Source organism: Musa acuminata, chromosome BXJ1-3, assembly GCF_036884655.1.
Source record: "Musa acuminata AAA Group cultivar baxijiao chromosome BXJ1-3, Cavendish_Baxijiao_AAA, whole genome shotgun sequence".
Lineage (NCBI taxonomy): Eukaryota > Viridiplantae > Streptophyta > Magnoliopsida > Zingiberales > Musaceae > Musa > Musa acuminata.
Genome location: NC_088329.1, coordinates 14,272,355 through 14,291,556, shown reverse-complemented (window position 1 = coordinate 14,291,556; position 19,202 = coordinate 14,272,355). Strand labels below are relative to the sequence as shown.

At 38.9% G+C, this 19,202-nt stretch overlaps 1 protein-coding gene across 1 annotated transcript; it reads left to right on the top strand.

Annotated features, from left to right (window-relative positions):
- The first annotated feature begins 6,250 nt into the window (after positions 1-6,250).
- Positions 6,251-7,958, top strand: LOC103978318 (BAG family molecular chaperone regulator 1). The gene is made up of 4 exons (XM_009394078.3): positions 6,251-6,726; positions 6,826-7,082; positions 7,160-7,306; positions 7,381-7,958. The coding sequence occupies exons 1-4, from the start codon at positions 6,498-6,500 to the stop codon at positions 7,702-7,704; spliced, it is 957 nt and encodes a 318-aa protein (XP_009392353.2). The 5' UTR covers positions 6,251-6,497; the 3' UTR covers positions 7,705-7,958.
- The last annotated feature ends 11,244 nt before the right edge of the window (positions 7,959-19,202 follow it).

The window sequence follows — 19,202 nt, the reverse complement described above, 5'->3', positions numbered from 1 at the left end:
ATAGTCGTCAGAGGTTCTACGGGAACAAATCCGAGAAGTCCATAAGCTTGCCAAAGAAGCTCGTTGGAACTCGCTAAGTGAATCGTCGCAAGTCCAGGAGTTTGTTGGAAGTCCGTAGGAGCATCACCGAGGGTTCATCGGATGATCGACGGAAGTTCACCGGAAGCTCGCCGGAAGAAGCGATTGACGCACCGAAGCAAGTTGCAGTAAATGTCTTAGGGAATGTCGTAGTTAGCACAATGATTAAGTTGGAAATGGGAGGTGATCCAATTAACTTAATCTTGGGGCAATTGGGCCCCTAAAAAAATCCAAATTGGGCCGAATGGATCAACCCATTCAGACCCTGATTTCTGCTAGGCGGTTGAACCGCCCAAGGCGGGAGGTTGCACCGCCTGGGCTCAGTCTCCGAGCGAGACTGGGAGGTACAACCGCTCCAGCCAGGCGGTGGAACCGCCTGGGCTCAGTCTCCGAGCGAGACTGGGCGGTGCAACCTCCCCTGACAGGAGGTGGCACCGCCTGGGCTCGGTCTCCGAGCACTGGCTGAGCGGTGCAACCGCCTCAGTTAGGAGGTTACACCACCTGAGCTCGGTCTTCGAGCTCTGGCAGGAGGTGCAACCGCCCTTGATAGGAGGTGGCACCGCCCAGAGGCTCAGTCTTCGAGCTCTACCAGGCGGTGCAACTGCTCCAGTCAGGAGGTGCAACCGCCTGATCCCAGAATTCCGGGAATTGACAGTTTTGAGCTCCAAATTTGAACTGGGTTGGGGCCTATAAATACCCCACCCATTCAACACTGAAAGGGCATGAACTTACACTGAAATCTTGATCATTTTCTGTGATTCTTAGAGCTCAAAATTGTTGTAAAGGCCAAAAGTTCTTCTCCCTCCTTTTCTTCCAAGTTCTGAGTTGTAAAGAGAGGAGAGAACATTTTGTAAGGGTTGTCTCCTAAGCCCGTCAAAAGGAGTGAAACTGTAAAAGGGTGGTTGGCCTTCGCCTATTGAAGGAAGGCCTCTAGTTGACGTCGATGACCTCGTCGGTGGAGGAAACCAAAAGTGGAGTAGGTCAAGATTGACCGAACCACTGTAAATCTCGATTTGCATTTACTTTGAGCATCTTATCTTTACTGCAAACCTCCTCAATAGCTTACTATCTTCTGTGTTTTTACGAACGTGTTTCAAAGTTCAGTGCTTTCCGAATCGGGGTTTAAGACACAAATCAGTTTTATCGTACGAACGTCGTATTTCAGTTTGCGCTTATATTCTGATTTCCATCATAACTGCAAACTGCGTTCATATCTTTGCTGCATCTCTCCTAGTCAAAAGTTGAAGTGATTTACGAATCGGCTTTCTTACCAAAATCACTTCTATCGAACGAACGCAGTTTTCGATTTCAATCGCAGAAGGTTTTTCCGCTGCACTAATTCATCCCCCCCCCCCCCTCTTAGTGCTCTTGATCCTAACACGCTAGACTGGACGGTTGCACCGCCAGTACACTGTCAGTGTCAGACACCGACAGGCGGTGGCACCGCCACTGACAGGCAGTGGCACCGCCAGCCTCGGAAACCCAAGAGAATTTAAAATTTGAAGCCCAAATTTGAATCCTCTTGGGGCCTATAAATACCCCTCAATTCTTAGCTGAGATTAAAAAAAACCTTTGAGAAGCAAGAGATTGAGATAAAAGTCTTAGCAAAGCCTTTAGCAAGTTTTTGTTTTCAATAGCTTGAGTGTTCACCTCCCTCTTTCTCTTTGAAAATTTGTAACAATGTGAACCACTTGTAAAAGGTTGTAAGAGGGGTATTTGTCCATCCCCTTCAAAGTGATTTGCTAGTGGAAGTTGGGAGCCTCTTCGAAGAAGGCTTTGCAAGTGGATGTAGGTCATTTTGACCGAACCACTTTAAATTGGTGTGTTCTCTGGTTTGCATTTACTTATTGCTATTTACCTTACTGCAAACCTTCATACGTGCTTTACTTCCTCATTACTTTTGTTGCACCCCTTTACGAACACGCTTTCAAGTTAAGCACTTCCGAGTTCGGTTTTTTATCGTACGAAAGATTTTTCCAAAATCGAAGTTTTAATCTGCTGCACTAATTTACCCCCCCCTCTTAGTGTCGCTCCGATCCTAACACTAATTGCCTCCACATGTGAGCCCATCTTATTACCTGATAAGATGCTTTGCTTACTTTCCACTGGTTTCCTTAGGTTTTGTATACCCTACAAAGAGTTTATAATATGGATTGTTGATCCAGAGTCAATCCACTAAGTGTTAATATTAACATTAACCATATTAGATTCATAACACACAAACGAGGTTGGTTTACCTTTCTTTTCAAGCCATTGTTGGAATTTCGTAGATTCCTTCTACATGTGTCCCTTCCTTTTACAAAAGAAATACTTTGCTTCTTTCTTGATATCAGCTTGGGGTGGTATTTTACCTTTTCCCTTTTGATGAGCTTTTTGATTGACTTGATTTTTGTCAATTTTATTCTTCCTACTACCAATGCACTCTCACCTCCTCTCTTCTTCTTGAACACATAAAGTCATTAATTTATTGATTGACCATTTGTCCTTATGTGTGTTGTATGAAATCTTAAAAGACCCGTATTGAGGTGGAAGGGTGTTTAGAATATAGTACACTAGGAAGAATTCTGACATATTAACCTCGAGTTTCTAAAGTTGAGATGCAATATCTCGCATTTGCATTATATGCTCATGCACACCCTTTTTGTTGGTGAGTCTAAAGGATGAGAATTTCATTATTAGGGTACTTGCTAATGTCTTTTTTGAAATAACGAATTACTCATCGATAGCTTATAGTAAGTCTCGGATCTTCTCATACTGGTCAATAGAACCATATATGCCAACTATTATCTTAGTTTTGATAAACATCACGTTGAGTCGATTGGATCGCTCTCATCGCTCATATAATGCGACCTCAATTGGAGTGCTGGTATTAGTGACTGTAAGTGATTCGTCTTTCCTAGTAGCATAATTAATATCCATCCACCCTAAATGGAGGATAACCCTCTCCTTTCATATCTTATAGTTATCACCCCTAAGTTCGGGAATATCACAACGAATATCAGAGAAATTAACAGTTTGAGAAACTACATAAAATCAAACATGTTTATGTCAAAATTTTAGGCTTAATGGTTTAAATTGTATGCTTTACTAATGTGAAACATGTCAAAAATATGAATCTCATGACATAAAAATTACCTTTGGGCTAAATTTTTAATTCAAATAGATTCAAATGGTCTTTATGATAAAACTATCAAATTATATTCCAATTCATAATCCTTTTGGGTAAATTATGAAAATAATCTGATATTTTATCCTGATTAATTATATTTAATATAATAAAAATTCTATGGGATAATAATTATTATATTGAACATAATAAGTCACAATATGATGTCTAATTACTTATGTGATCATTATTTTAACTTTATATATAATTTTAATTAATTAAGGATATTATGGCTAATTCCTAATTAATTAAGATTATATGGATCTCTAGACATTTTGGACATATAAAATTGACTCATAAGCATAAATTAATATAACCAAATATGCATAATTATGATCATTTTACTAACTCCAAATATTGAAATGTTATATCCTCATTATTTTCAACATGAAATATATCAAAAAGTTAAAAAAAATCAAAATCAAATCATATTCATGGTATAAAAATAAAAACTCTTTCATATTAAGGCAGAGGGCAATTGGCTCTCATACCAACTATTAGAAATTTTGATACCAAAATATATTTTTAAACCATTATAATAGAAACATAAGAAAAACTAATGCATAAACGAAATTGTATACCTCTAGCTATTATTGTCAAGAATTTCAATAATGGTTTCTTCTTGAATTTTGACACTTCTTGGCTTAGAACTCTCGCTTTAGATGGTGTAAGAAATCCTTTTGACTTAAAAGATATATTGAGCCCAGGAATCAAAACTCTCGTTTATATAGATGTTCTCTCATCATGAACATTTATTATCACTAGCTCATAATATTCAAGAATTAATTCAAATTTATAATATTTTGACCATAACGAAGAATATTAATGATATTAAATTTAATAATATTAATTTATTTAAAATTAAAAATTAAAATATAAAATATTTAAACCATAATAAATAAATAAAAATTGATTATAATGAATGATCAACTTAATGAGAATGATTATATTATTATTAAATAAAATATTTAATAATAACGGCATGAATTTAGTTGGATGACCCACAAAATCAGATTAGGACAATGCCTAATAAAGATTTTTTTGATATGTTAGTTATAAATATAGGAAAGAAAGATGGTTTGAAAAAAGTTTGAGAATGAGATTTGTTTTCTAATATACTTGATTGTTTTATAAATGACTCTAGTAGTGGATATGGAGTTATTTCATAAGAATATTTTCATGAAATTAGGCATTACTCGAACGTGGAGAGCTGATCGAAACATCGAGCATGATGATTAGCATCACCATACTAACAATGCGGTCCACTTGGGCAACATAGGATTGATAGCACATCCGAGTGGATATTGGACTTGTGGTAAAATAATATTAAGATATTCACATATCAATTTCTTCATATTAAGATCCAATCTTATTCTCTCTCTAATATTTTGTAAAAGTATCTCAATTTCTACGAATCTTGATATCCTGATTTAAGTATTAGAAGAGGCATGTAGAATATTTTGGGGTGACAGATAAATTTCTCAAAGAAATTAATAAAATAACTCCATAATTTGGGGAGAAACAATTCCCAATTAGTAAGGGGATCACTGTGATGAGGATTGAGCGAATGATCACCAAAAACATGTCTTTATAAAATCGCAATATCGTGTATTGGAGCCGACGATAACTTAGTAACGCTAACATAGTATCAGAAGATAAAGGAAGTTGGTGTTTGATGGATGACAAAGAAAATCGATGATCGAACACATGATACTCGTAAGATAATGAATCCCCCTCTATGTATGCCATGGCATCAACCATTACAACAGAAGGGTTTGCTTGGCTCTCCATCCTCCTCGGTAGGACGATCAATCAAATGATCAAAATTGACGCAATCGTTCCTTGATCACATCTCAGTCGTTCATTAATAATACAGCTGTGATAGGTGGTTGGGTGGGCGACTATAGAGGCAGCCGTGTGAGCAATTCATGAACAATATCTCGTCATCCGACGGCCACTGGCCGTCTGATTGATGTACCACCCACTCCTCTTTTGTCCTTCAGCTGGCTGAGAGATCAGTAGCACCCGCAACAACGTAGTAGTCGTGCCAACCACGTCCCCTTCTCTATTCTCCAATACACCAAAACAGAGGTTGTGCCCCTACTCGCTCTACCACCTCGCACATACACACACCGTTCCGCCAATGCCACCTCGGTAGATCCACGGGTACCTGGCCATCCGTGTCGGATGAACACTCAAGTCGACATGTGACATGGAAACTCCACCTTCCCCTGGGATATGATATGATAATAATGTGCCATCAATTGTTTTCTTTATTGCCATGTGTACTTGACGTGATGAGAAGGAAGCATAGTTTTCTCCCAGGCTTTACGTGTTCCTAATGATTTCTCCATCATCTACGTCGCGGCGTGGAGCGATCAGGTGTCGTCGGTGTGCCGTCGCTTTCGGGATCCTTTACGAAGATCGACGGCCTATCGAGCCCCACGTGGCCCCGTGCTCGACGGGAGTGTCGGTGGCCTGGCTGGCGCGGCTCCCGCTGCAACGTATTCGTGCGACCGTGGGTCCACTTTTATTTGCAGTCGTGAGCCAGCCAGGTGAATGGAGTGTCGAAGGTGTAATCCCTTGACGTGGCATAATCCGGGCGGCTCCCACAGAGTTTGTTCGTCCTGATCGGCCAGAGGAGAAGAGAATGCTACCGGGTTTCGGCGGTTCGTGTGCGCGCTCATAGAGAAGGTCTTACGTAGCGGGAAAGGGCGGCCACAGGAGCCTTCGGGGCTGCAACAGCAAAGCGAACGGGGGGTTGGTGGGAGACCTCTGTCACTATGATCGCTTTCGGTAATTATGTGCACCTTTCCTCCCTCGTCTCTCTCTCTCTCTCTCTCTGTCTCGTTCTTCTTTGGGTTTTCATCGAGGAGGGGTAAGAGAAAAGGGCGAGGTCATCCATCAAACACCAGTTGGGCATTGTGTGGCCTCTCCATCTTGTTTGTGCTCCATATTTGTTCGCCTTGCGTATTGTTTTTGTTGGGTTGTGATTTGTTTAGTAATATATATATTCGCTTGTCTCCCAGTTGTTCTCCTCGTCTTTCCAACAGCAATCCATCCGACCTTCTTCCTTCCTTCGCCCTCCCTCTCTTCTCCTCTCCTCTCCTTCACCGAAACCGACGCTTGAGGTGGTCTACATCTTGAAGAGTATCCATCTGCGGGTTCCGGAATAAATCTCAGCAGGGGAGCCGTGGTATTGTTTGCTTTCTCTTCTGTGAATTCGCCGGATTTCGAAGATCTACGGACCAAAATGCGGTCGAGGACAGGAGGGAGAGCGGCGGCGGCGGCTTTCAGTCCGATCGAGGAGTCTCCGTCTGCGGAGAAGGCGGCGGAGTGGGAGGTCAGGCCGGGCGGCATGCTCGTCCAGATGCGCAACCCCGACGCCGACTTCACGGCCGCTCCCGTGCCCACCATCCGCGTCAAGGTCAAGTTCGGCGCCGTGTACCACGAGATCTATATCAGCTCCCAAGCCACCTTCGGTAAGACCTCGAACCTTTTCCTTGTGTCTTTTTCGTGCTTCTCCTACTGTGGTGGGAAATTGATGAGGTGAGCGCGGCGGCGGCTGTGGTGGCTGTCAGGGGATCTGAAGATGGCGGTGTCGGCAAGGACGGGGGTGCACCCGCTGGACATGAAGCTGATGTACAAGAGCAAGGAGAGGGATTCGACGGCGTTCCTCGACATCGCCGGCGTGAAGGACAAGTCGAAGGTGGTGTTGGTGGAAGACCCCACGGCGCAGGCCAAACGCCTACTCGAGATGCGCAAGGCCGACAAGATGGAGAAGGCCGCCAAATCCATCTCCGCCATTAGCCTCGAGGTCGATCGACTCGCCACCAAGGTAGAGTCCCAAACCCACCACTTCCATGATCTTGGTAGGGTAGTCATTGATGAGCACCCCCTCTATGAATCGATCAGGTGTCGGCGTTGGAGGCGATTGCGAACAAAGGCGGGCGGGTGGTGGACAATGATGTGACCAATCTCACCGAGTCTTTGATGAATGAGCTGATCAAGTTGGACACCGTCGTCGCCGACGGGGATGTGAAGCTGCAGAGGAAAATGCAGGTCAGGTCAACCCTCCCCCTTTCCTCTGTTCAATCACCGTTACTGTTTGCTGATCGATGCTTTGCCGAGACCAGATCAAGAGAGTGCAGAAGTACGTGGAGACACTGGACGCGATCAAGATCAAGAACGCCACGCCGAGAGCAAAAGACCAGCCGCGACCGACACAGCATCCGGTTCAGGCTCAGCAGAGATGGGAGTTGCAGCAATCACGTAACCCATTTCAACAACAAGACCATCAGCAGCTGCTTCCGCAGAAGCAGTCGGTGGTGGCGACGACGAACTGGGAAACGTTTGATCTACTGACGCCATCCACCCCCACGGCCACCTCGGCCACCACCACGGCCGCCTCCACCGCGTCGTCCACGCCCCACGCTAGGTTCGACTGGGATCTATTTTGAAGGCCTGCCCGAGGAACTACTACTATTACATGCCCACCGAAGTATGTGTGACGATTACGTTTGGTTGCGCTTTTTTTCATTTGTGGACCAAATCCTGCACTTTCTTCATCTGCTCTATTACTATTCTTTGTGTGTATATGTCTGCCCTTGGGAGGAGGGGATTCATTCTGCATCATGAGAAATAATTGTTATTGATGATGATTATGTTCTATCTAGCATTTCAAGGTAGACAAAATGGCCATATTTATAGCGCAGGAGGAAGAGTTTTGTACAATATGTGACTTCTTGTGGGTTTGTTTATAAGCGCTATTGATTTGACCAGTAGTAAGTAGGTCAAATGATCAGAGATGCAATTAAAGAATTGATGCTGCCTCTCTTATCATTGACTTGATACGAGTTCATTATTTGGTCCATCCTCATGTTCCAGTGTGCATATCTTTTAGGGAGAAGGATTGGCAATGAAGACCAATGATGACAAGTGGGCTGGCTTTAGAATGTTTCACACCATGTTTTGCTGGTGGATCTGAGTGGAGATTTAAGTTGTTTCTTTTTTATTCCTCCGCTTTATGTTTCAGGAATCTTTTTAGCGGCCCTTTTCTACTCTTTGGTAGTGTGCCTGTTTTCCTTTGAAGGGATTTGCTACGATCCATTCGAAATAATGGTTTTAGTTTTTTCTTTAGTCAAAGCCGTCTCTTTCAAATCAATGGATTTGCTACAATCCACTTGAAATAAAAAAGAAAAACAAATCCCCGATTTGGTCGGTTCATAGTTTCAAAAATGTTAAAAATCAGATTGAACTTAGATTAAAAAGATAAAAAAAATGGTTTTTGTCGTTTAGAGTGCTAACAATAAAAAAAATAAGAGACTACAAAAAATATATAATCAAGCATAATACCAAAATTATAATTTTTTATAATTTTTAATTATATATATATGTATATGTATATGTATATGATAAATGATAAAGATAAGATTTGATCCACAACTTTGCTATCAAAAGTCATGGTATTTTTTAGCTAAATTGATTAATAGTTTTTTAAAAAATTAATCAGATGAAATTTTGAATCATTAATTTTTTATAAATAAGTGTGCTACAACACATATTAAAATTTAAGATTTCGAATTTTCAAGTCTCACTAAATGGATTTGATACATCACTATCCTATCAATATCAATATTGTCATTCGAGTAATGATTGATGACCTGAGACTCGATGGAATCACTGGCCAGTTTAATATCATTAATTACGCTGCTATATACATGCCATTGAGAAGGCAAGCTCAGGGTGGAAAGAGTCAACGCCATTTGTAACATTAGATTTGGACGTTGAATTGCTCTGTGAACCTACAGCTTCGCGGTAAGAATGTGCTGGACTCCAAATGGGGGCACTCAATGGGTAGGCTTGTCGGTATGTAACTTACAATGTGTAAGTAGTTCGATGGGGACCGGCGATCCGAATGTGCATCAATCTGCACTGCTGGACTAAGAGCAACATGTATCGTATCATAAAGTATACATTATTGTGATGTCTTCAAGCAGATCGCTAGTTGAATGACATCAATTAGAGCAGAAAATAACTGTAAAGAAATAATTATATTTTTTATACAAATAAAATTAGGTGAATTTTTTTTTTTTAAAAAAAACCTCTACTTTTCAGTATTTCGCACAGAGCACTCGTACTTTAAAAAATTAAAAAAAAAATTCAACAGCGCCCCTTGCTTCTTTAAATGAAAAAAAAAACCCTTATATAACCAGCTAGCCTATGTGTATAACCCAGCTAGATTCACATAGGCTTAAATTGATGAAGAAATCGGTTTAACGTGAACCCAGTTTATACACAGTATAATATTTCACTTTTCCTAGAGGATATATGCATCTGCATTCATTTGACTGCCATTCCATCTTCAGCTCATGCGCCTAAGGGTTTAGTGTTTTGATTGTTACCAAGTAGCATCAAGTTCAGTAAGGAGGCTTCTAAGGGTCTAGCACCACTCATCATCGATTTTTAGCGCCACTGCTACTGCTGAGGTCCCTTTCTCATCGTCGACTTCTAATGTCGCCGTCGTCAAGTTTCAGTAGGGAATTACTCGTTAACTTTAGGATTTATACCATGCTATATGCAAACTCTCCTTATAGCCTTTCTTTATCTTTGATTAACTTCGTAGGATTTATATGGATTATAATTTGTAGGTTTTATATGATGAATATCCTACTATTAACTTCTAAATAAGAAGTTACACTCATCTTTTTCATATATCTAAACACAAGAGTTAGCATACAAACTATTTAGACGCTAGATTGGTTTGCATTTCACTGTCAAATTAATTTCTTTTCTTTACTTTGTTTGATTGGATGAAGCAAGAAGTCTCCTTAAAAGTATACAAGGCTATTATTTATTGTTAACTGCATCAATTGTAACTATGGTGAAATACTACTCCAAATCATTTGAATCTCAAGTGAAAGCATTGCATTACACCTAGACGCACTTCTATCTAAATTTTTCTAATTTAGAGAAGATTTTAGATATATTTCTGAATTTTTCAACATCTGAACAATATATCATTTTTTATTTTCTTCTTATTTTTTCTATTTCTATTGAATTAAGATAACTCCTGATAAGACCCTAGTAGGGTTGGGTCCTACTCAACCAAAAGTAGCTAATAAAATCATGAGATTGTAATAAACCTTACCTAGTCGTCTTTACAAAGTGGCTAGGGTTTGTATTTGAGCTTTTGGGCTTCCTAGTCGTCGCCCCTTTTACTGGACTGGTTGGTTAGGGTTGAGGGCAAAAGGGGTAACTCACTTAGGAAGCAGCTCCTAGGGCTAAGGTTAGGAGATTATTTCTTAGAGAAGTATTAGGAGTTGTAAAGGAATATGAGTCTTGAGTAGGAGTTAGTTAGAAATCCTATTATGAGTTAGGGTTTAGAAGCCCTATAAATAGCTATGTATTTATAATCTTTTCTTAAGTAATAGATGAATCTTTTCTGCAGCCTTTGAGCAATAATTTGGAGGAAAAAACCCCTATAGAGTTCCAAGGAAGTCGATACCCTAAAGAGATCAAACCCAAGCTTAGAATCTGCGAGGGTTCTAACATCTGGTATCAAAGTAGCGATCTGCTGCTTTTGCTACCACTAGCCAAGAAATTTTCACAATTGCTCTTGATGTCGCCATCTCCACCGTCATCTTCTGCCGTAGATTAAATCAATCTACTGTCGTCATCTCCAACTTTTTTCCCTAACTTTCATCCACTACCATCACAGCCCTAAAACTTTACTAAACCATACTCTCAAACTGTACCCAAAACAAGCATAAACCATAGCCTACATCCACTAATCCACCAACCCTTTCGACCATCACTTCTCTCAAGTTATACATGCCTTTAACCCGATAACAAAAGAGAGATCTTAACATTATAGATTTAGAGGCATATACTATGACACCTGAGGAGGCAATCAATGCTAAATTCGAACCCTTCGAGGTGCGAATAAAGGATAAGTGTAATCATATCAAATATTTAAGTTAGGAATTGATTTTCTTTCCTTACTTGTTATTATAATTTAAGAAAATCTTAATCTACTTCCTTGTTTGTTGATATGAATTAAGGAAATAACTATTAAGTATTCCAAATATGATGATATCATATTTGTTAGTATATTAAATAGAAATAATTTATATTAAATAAATATAAAAATTAAAATGAATTTTTCCTAATAGAGGCTCACCTCCTCCTATTTAAAGGGAGGGATTTCTCTCTTTCATTCCTCACATAGTCGAGCCTGGCAACGGGAGGAACGAGGAGTTACACCATGTTGACAAGAGGTAGGTTTCCCTACCTTTCTTAAATTTAAAAGTTTTAGTTTTTATTTTGATTCTTTAAATGTTGAAAGTTTTATAGTTTGAAAAATATGTCTCAATTCTTTAAATGTCAAAATTTTTGCATTAAAGTAATCAGTTAAAGTTTTCATAATATTCTTTGACCGATCATTAAGGTTTTATTGTAGAGTTAAATATGTTAAAAATATATTTGTTTTATATGATATTTCCTACATTACAGTTTATCTTTAATCTTATCTGGATTAAAATCTTGTTAGATTAAAATATGTTATCTAAAATCTTTTTTTTTAATTCTTTGATCTAAAATTTAAAATATATTATTCTCAATGATTTAAAATATGACTAGAATATGTTGAAATTTTATATGTGTTGAAAACATGATTTTTATTTGAATTTAGAAGGCTATTTCCTTGTATTAAAACTTATCTCCTAGTCCATTAAAACTTTTAATGTCTTATGATTTCTAGTCAAATTTAGAATGTTATTTCCTTGTATTAAAGCTTTTCTCCTCGTCTATCTTTTAATCCATTATTATGTTTTTTATTTATATTGTTAATGAGTATATGCTATGATATAAAATTAGATATTAATTGGAATGAAATTGCTCATAGGTCAGGCCTAACCCACGGGTCAGGCCTTGGCCCGTAGGCTACCTCAGCCCAACCATTATGGGCGATTACATGCGACGCACATGACTAGTCCATGGGCCAAGGCTAGGCCAGCTTTGTGTAATGTATGCTCAATCATGTAAAATGCACATGACCAGTAGATGGACTGGCTCAATCTAGCCCAATATTATTGTTGAACTTGAGCCCAAATATTGATTGAACTAAACTAGACTTGATTAGTCTAGATCAATTCAGGGTGATTCCGAATTGATTGACTTATTCAAGTTAGTTTAACCTAAATTGAACTTAATCTAATTTAAATTATACTAGTCTAGGGTGGTTCCAGACCAGTTAAATAAGGATTAGAGATCGGTTCAATTAGGCTCTAGTAAATCGAGTTCAATTGAATCGATTAAACTAGAGTTCAAGTCAATTGAGGGCTAATTTATATTATTTGATATTGGTGATATTTGAAAGAGACGTTTTAAATATGTTATTTCATCCCGAAATGGACATGACTAGTGTGAGATTATATTATTTTCCTGCCGAGAGCAGGTAGGGCGATTCCCTTCGGGGATTAGTGGGCCATTAGACGTGGCGGTTGGACGGTTCCTCCATCCGCTGTTGGGAGGAACGTGTCCCCACTTTGGCGGCTGTGGGACACCACTCCATCCGCTGTTGGGAGTGCAATATGAGTTTGCCTCCATCTGCTGTTGGGAGAACACAAACTCATCCCGTAGGATAAAGCCTCTCCATTCGCTATTGGGGGAGTGCTCCTTCGTGTATTTGATATACGCCAATGGGATAATTGATTGAATTTTGATTATGTATACATTTTGAGTTGACTTTTGGGGTTCCTACTCAGCGTTGCTGAATTTTCTTTGTTTTTGATTTTCAGAGTAGCCTCCCTCTAGTACTAAATCGGATTCCAGTGGTGAGCGAACTTTCCTCTATCGCTAGGTAGAGCCACTTGGATGATTCTTGAAGTTAACATCACCATGTTTACTTTTCTATTTATGATTCGATGAATAAATGGATTGTAATAAATGAATTGTAATAAATGTTTATGAATGATTAATAAAGTGATGTTTATCTATTTGGCCTAAATGTGTAGAAAGATATAAAAAAAAAAATCCATGATGTAACATCTTTTTATTGTATCAGAGCATGGTCTAAGGCCTGTAGGTGTATTAGATCCCTTGAGTGACTCTAACCGATGATTGTCTTTAACCTATTATAGGAGTAATGGAGCCAATTCCTGAGATTAGTGGTTCTGTCACTCGGGGTGCTCATGTTCACAATGCTATTGGTCTATGCACTCGGAGAGGTGTTCAAACAAATAATAACTTGGAAGCTCCACGCATCGTAGAGTAAACCCAGTCCTCCCGTACACCTATCACTAATTATGGGTCAGCTTCTCCAACTTCGCAGAATGCCTCTCATGCCCCAGCACCCGTCAATGCTTAAGATGACGTACTCGGAGTCCTCAATGCTATTAGAGGATACTTTGAGCGTCAGGAGGAACGAGATGAAATTTTACCGGGTAGGAATAATACCTTAGATCACTTTAAGAGATTGTGACCACCAATTTTTTAGGGCAAGCCAGATCCAATCTTCGCTGAATGTTGGATTCGTCAAGTGGAAAAGACAGGATTACTCAAGACTGTGAAAGAATACGACGGAATTTGGGTAGTAGTAGATGGACTTACTAAATCTGCTCACTTCCTCCCTATTAACAATAAGTATTCATTAGATAAATTAGCAAGCTTATATATTAAGAAAATTATTTGATATCATGGGGTGCCAGTTAGCATTATCTCAGATAGAGATCCAAGTTTTACCTCAAAATTTTGGGGAAGTCTACAAAAATCTTTGGGCGCGCAGTTAAAATTTAGTACAGCTTTTCACCCCTAAATTGATGGCCAATCTGAAATGACAATACAAACTCTTGAAGATCTCTTAAGAGCATGTGATTTAGACTTTGGTGGGAGTTGGGATATGTACTTGCATCTAATTGAGTTTTCTTATAATAATAGTTACCACTCTAGCATACAGATGGCTCCATTTGAAGCTCTTTATGGAAGAAAGTGCAGATCACCTGTATATTGGGATAAGGTGAGAGAACGGAAGCTTTTGAGTCCTCAATTAATTCAAAAAGATGTTGATAATATTCGAATTATACGCCAAAGATTATTAACAGCTCAAAGTCGTCAAAAAAGTTATGCAGATCGAAGGCGAAGAGATCTAGAGTTCGAAGTTGGTGAGCACATCTTCTTAAAGGTGTCGCCAACCAAGGGAGTTATAAGGTTTGGTCAAAGGGGAAAGTTAGCCCCAAGATTTATTAGCCCAGATCTTACAAAAGGTTGGGCCTGTGGCATACAGATTAGCATTGCTCCCGACTATGGCTGGCATCCATGATGTATTCCATGTGTCTATGCTTCGAAGATATATCAGGGATCCATCATATGTCATATCTTACCAACCACTACAACTAAAAGATTATGCTACTTTTGGAGAACAATCACCCAGATCTTGGAAAGGAAAGAATATGTTCTAAGGAACAAAATTATACCTTTGGTAAAGATTTGTTGGTAACACCATTCAGACTAAGAGACAACGTGGGAAAGAGAAGAAGATATACGAGAGTAGTATCCTCATCTATTCTATTAAGGTAAGCTAAATTTAGGGACCAAATTTCCTATAGAAGGGGAGAAATGTAATCACATTAAATATTTAAGTTAGGAATTGATTTTCTTTCCTTACTTGTTATTATAATTTAATGAAATCTTAATCTACTTCCTTGTTTGTTGATATGAATTAAGAAAATAACTATTAAGTATTCCAAATATAATAATATCATATTTGTTAGTATATTAAATAGAAATAATTTATATTAAATAAATATAAAAATTAAAATGAATTTTCCCTAATAGAGGCTCACCTCCTCCTATTTAAAGGGAGGGATTTCTCTCTTTCATTACTCACATAGTCGAGCCCGGCAACGGGAGGAACGAGGAGTTACACCCTGTTGACAAGAGGTAGGTTTCCCTACCTTTCTTAAATTTAAAAGTTTTAGTTTTTATTTTGATTCTTTAAATGTTGAAAGTTTTATAGTTTGAAAAATATGTCTCAATTCTTTAAATGTCAAAATTTTTGCATTAAAGTAATCAGTTAAAGTTTTCATAATATTCTTTGACCGATCATTAAGGTTTTATTGTAGAGTTAAATATGTTAAAAATATATTTGTTTTATATGATATTTCCTACATTACAGTTTATCTTTAATCTTATCTGGATTAAAATCTTGTTAGATTAAATATGTTATCTAAATTCTTTTTTTTTAATTCTTTGATCTAAAATTTAAAATATATTATTCTCAATGATTTAAAATATGACTAGAATATGTTGAAATTTTATATGTGTTAAAAACATGATTTTTACTTGAATTTAGAAGGCTATTTCTTTGTATTAAAACTTATCTCCCTGTCCATCTTTTAATGTCTTATAATTTCTAGTCAAATTTAGAATATTATTTCCTTGTATTAAAGCTTTTCTCCTCATCTATCTTTTAATGCATTATTATGTTTTTTATTTATATTATTAATGGGTATATGCTATGATATGAAATTGGATATTAATTGGAATGAAATTACTCACAGGCCAGGCCCAACCCACGAGTCAGGTCTTGGCCCATAGGCTACTCCAACCCAACCATTATGGGCGGTCACATGTGACGCACATGACTAGTCCATGGCTAGGGCTGGGCTAGCTTTGTGTAATGTATGCTCAATCATGTATAATGCACATGACCAGTAGATGGACTGGCTCAATCTAGCCCAATATTATTGTTGAACTTGAGCCCAAATATTGATTGAACTAAACTAGACTTGATTAGTCTAGATCAATTCAAGGTAATTCCAAATTGATTGACTTATTTAAGTTAGTTTAACCTAAATTGAACTTAATCTAATCTAAATTATACTAGTCTAGGGTGGTTCCAGACCAGTTAAATAAGGATTAGAGATCGGTTCAGTTAGGCTCTAGTAAATCGAGTTCAATTGAATCGATTAAACTAGAGTTCAAGTCAATTGAGGGCTAATTTGTATTATTTAATATTGATGATATTTGAAAGAGACGTTTTAAATATGTTATTTCATCCCGAAATGGACATGACTAGTGTCAGATTATATTATTTTCCTACCGAGAGCAGGTAGGGCGATTCCCTTCGGGATTAGCGGGCCGTCAGACGTGGCGGTTGGACGGTTCCTCCATCCGCTGTTGGGAGGAACGTGTCCCTACTTTGGCGAGTGTGGGACACCACTCCATCCGCTGTTGGGAGTGCGATATGAGTTTGCCTCCATCCGCTGTTGGGAGAACACAAACTCATCCTGTAGGATAAAGCCTCTCCATCCGCTGTTGGGGGAGTGCTCCTTCGGGTATTTGATATACGCCAATGGGATGATTGATTGAATTTTGATCATATATACATTTTGAGTTGACTTTTGGGGTTCCTACTCAACGTTGCTGAATTTTCTTTGTTTTTTATTTTCATAGCAGCCTCCCTCTAGTACTAAATCGGATTCCAGCGGAGAGCGGACCTTCCTCTACCGCTAGGTAGAGCCACTTAGATGATTCTTGAAGTTAACATCACCATGTTTACTTTTCTATTTATGATTCGATGAATAAATGGATTGTAATAAATGAATTGTAATAAATATTTATGAATGATGAATAAAGTGATGTTTATCTCTTTGGCCTAAATGTGTGGAAAGATATAAAAAAAAAATCCAGGATATGACAATAAGATTCAAAGTCTCTTTACTGAACTTAGTTTGGGCCGACCACCAAGCCCGAAGAAATCACATCAAGGAGAGAGCTCTGACCAATCGCACCAAGCCCGAAGAGATAACTTCCAAGAGATGGGAGGCTCTATTACCGATCTCTACTATCCATGCACGAGGGTGGACTTTCCTAGATGGGAAGAAGGAGACTTGATTGGTTGGATCTCGCACGCGGAGCAATATTTTCGATACCACAAAATCGCGGATGCATCTATGGTAGAAATTATGGCTATACATCTTGAAGGGGATGTCATACAGTGGTTTGACTGGTTTGAACACACTCATGGAGTCTTCATGTGGTGATAATTCAAAGAAAGACTACTGATCCACTTTGGATCAATTGATTACGAGAACATTAACAGACAGCTAGCAAAGATCCGACAAGCCTCCATCATTCAGAAGTACCAAACCAAGTTTGAAAGGTTATCTAATCAAACTCATGATTGGTCTGAAAAATAGCTATTAGAGATCATCATTGCGGGCTTGAAGCCAAAGATCCGGGGAAAAGTTAAAGCGTGACAACCGTACATACTTATGGCAGCCATCTCTTTCGTATGACTTCAAGAGGAGCGTTTGAACCATGAAGCCCGGAGGACTAGAGTTGCTCCTTGACCAACAATACTGAAGCCTTTAACCCCCCCTTACTATCAACCGAGCCCCTGCACTAAAAAGGTTGATAAGAGAAGAGCTTCGAGAGCGATCTGCGAAGGGGTTATGTTGGCATTGCGACGAGCCGTGGAGCCGCGAGCATCGCTGTAAAAAAGAGAGACTTCTTGTGATTGAACTAATAGAAGAAGAGGTCATTGAATATCCAGAAGGGAGCCTTAAACATAAAATAGAAGATACGAAAGAAGAGCCACAATTGACCGACTTTATGGTACACGCACTAGCTAACTACTTAAACCTGCAAACGATGAAAGTTGGAGGCCTTCTCAAACTACAACCGATCACTATTCTCATCGACACGGGCAGCACTAATAACTTCCTAAATAGTAAAGTTTCTACTCGGATGACGTTTCACATTGAAGGTTGCAGCAAGTTTGACGTAAAGGTCACCGACGAAAGAATCCTAAACTGTGACCAAAGATGTCCATAGGTGAAACTATTACTGCAAGACCAAGTAATTATCACCGATTTCTTCCTCCTACCAATTGATGACTATGAGGCCGTGCTTGGTATAGAATGGCTGACAATGCTAGGTGATGTCTCTTGAAAGTTATTCAAATTAATTATGAAATTCTACTGCAAAGGCAAACAAATCATCTTACGCGGGAAGCGCGGAAGCAACGTAACACCACTGTTTCGACCCAACGAATGGAGAAAGTTTTACACAAGATAAATGGTGGCTTTTTGATGCATCTCCAACACAACCAGAGGGGAAGAAAATAGAAATTGAAGATCAAAATCTCACCTAATTGCTTGTTGAATTTGTTGACATTTTTGTTGAGCCGCGCGGTTTCCCTCCAACTAAGCAACATGACCATCAGATTCCAATCCTTCCGGGCAAGCCAACAGCGAATACTCGGCTGTACCAATATCCTCACCTCCAAAAGGATGAAATTAAAAAGATCATAAAAGAGAAGCTTGAAACAGGGGTGATTCGGCCAAGTTGTAGCCCCTATTCCTCGCTGGTGCTAGTGCTACTAGATTTCAGCCGACCCTTCATCATTGAGGCCGACGCATCTGGAGTCGAAATTGGAGCCGTTCTAATGCAAGATGGTCGACCACTCAATATACCAACAAGGCATTATCTCCCTCCCATCAAAATATGTCAATATATGATAAGGAGATTCTTGCTATTGTGCATGCAGTAACGAGATGGAGACCCTACTTAATCGGCCAATGATTTCAAATTAAAACCAACCATAGAAGCCTGAAGTACTTTTTGGAGCAAAAGATATCAACTCTTCAGTAGCAAAAATGGGTAACTAAACTTCTTAGATTTGATAATAAAATTATTTACAAAAAGGGGAAAAAAAATATTGTTGCAGATGCACTCTTATTGCTACCTGAGAAAGCTAAGTTTTCAGCTATCTCCCTTCCTACCACTAGCTTCCTCGAGGACATTAGGGAAGAATGGAAGAAGGATCCAGAGATCAGTAACATTATAAAAAAATTGGAGGAGGATCCAAGTGCAATAGCCCATTACACTTGGGATTCGAGGGATCTACGCTACAAAGGTCACATTATGCTTATACCTGACTCCTCTTACATCA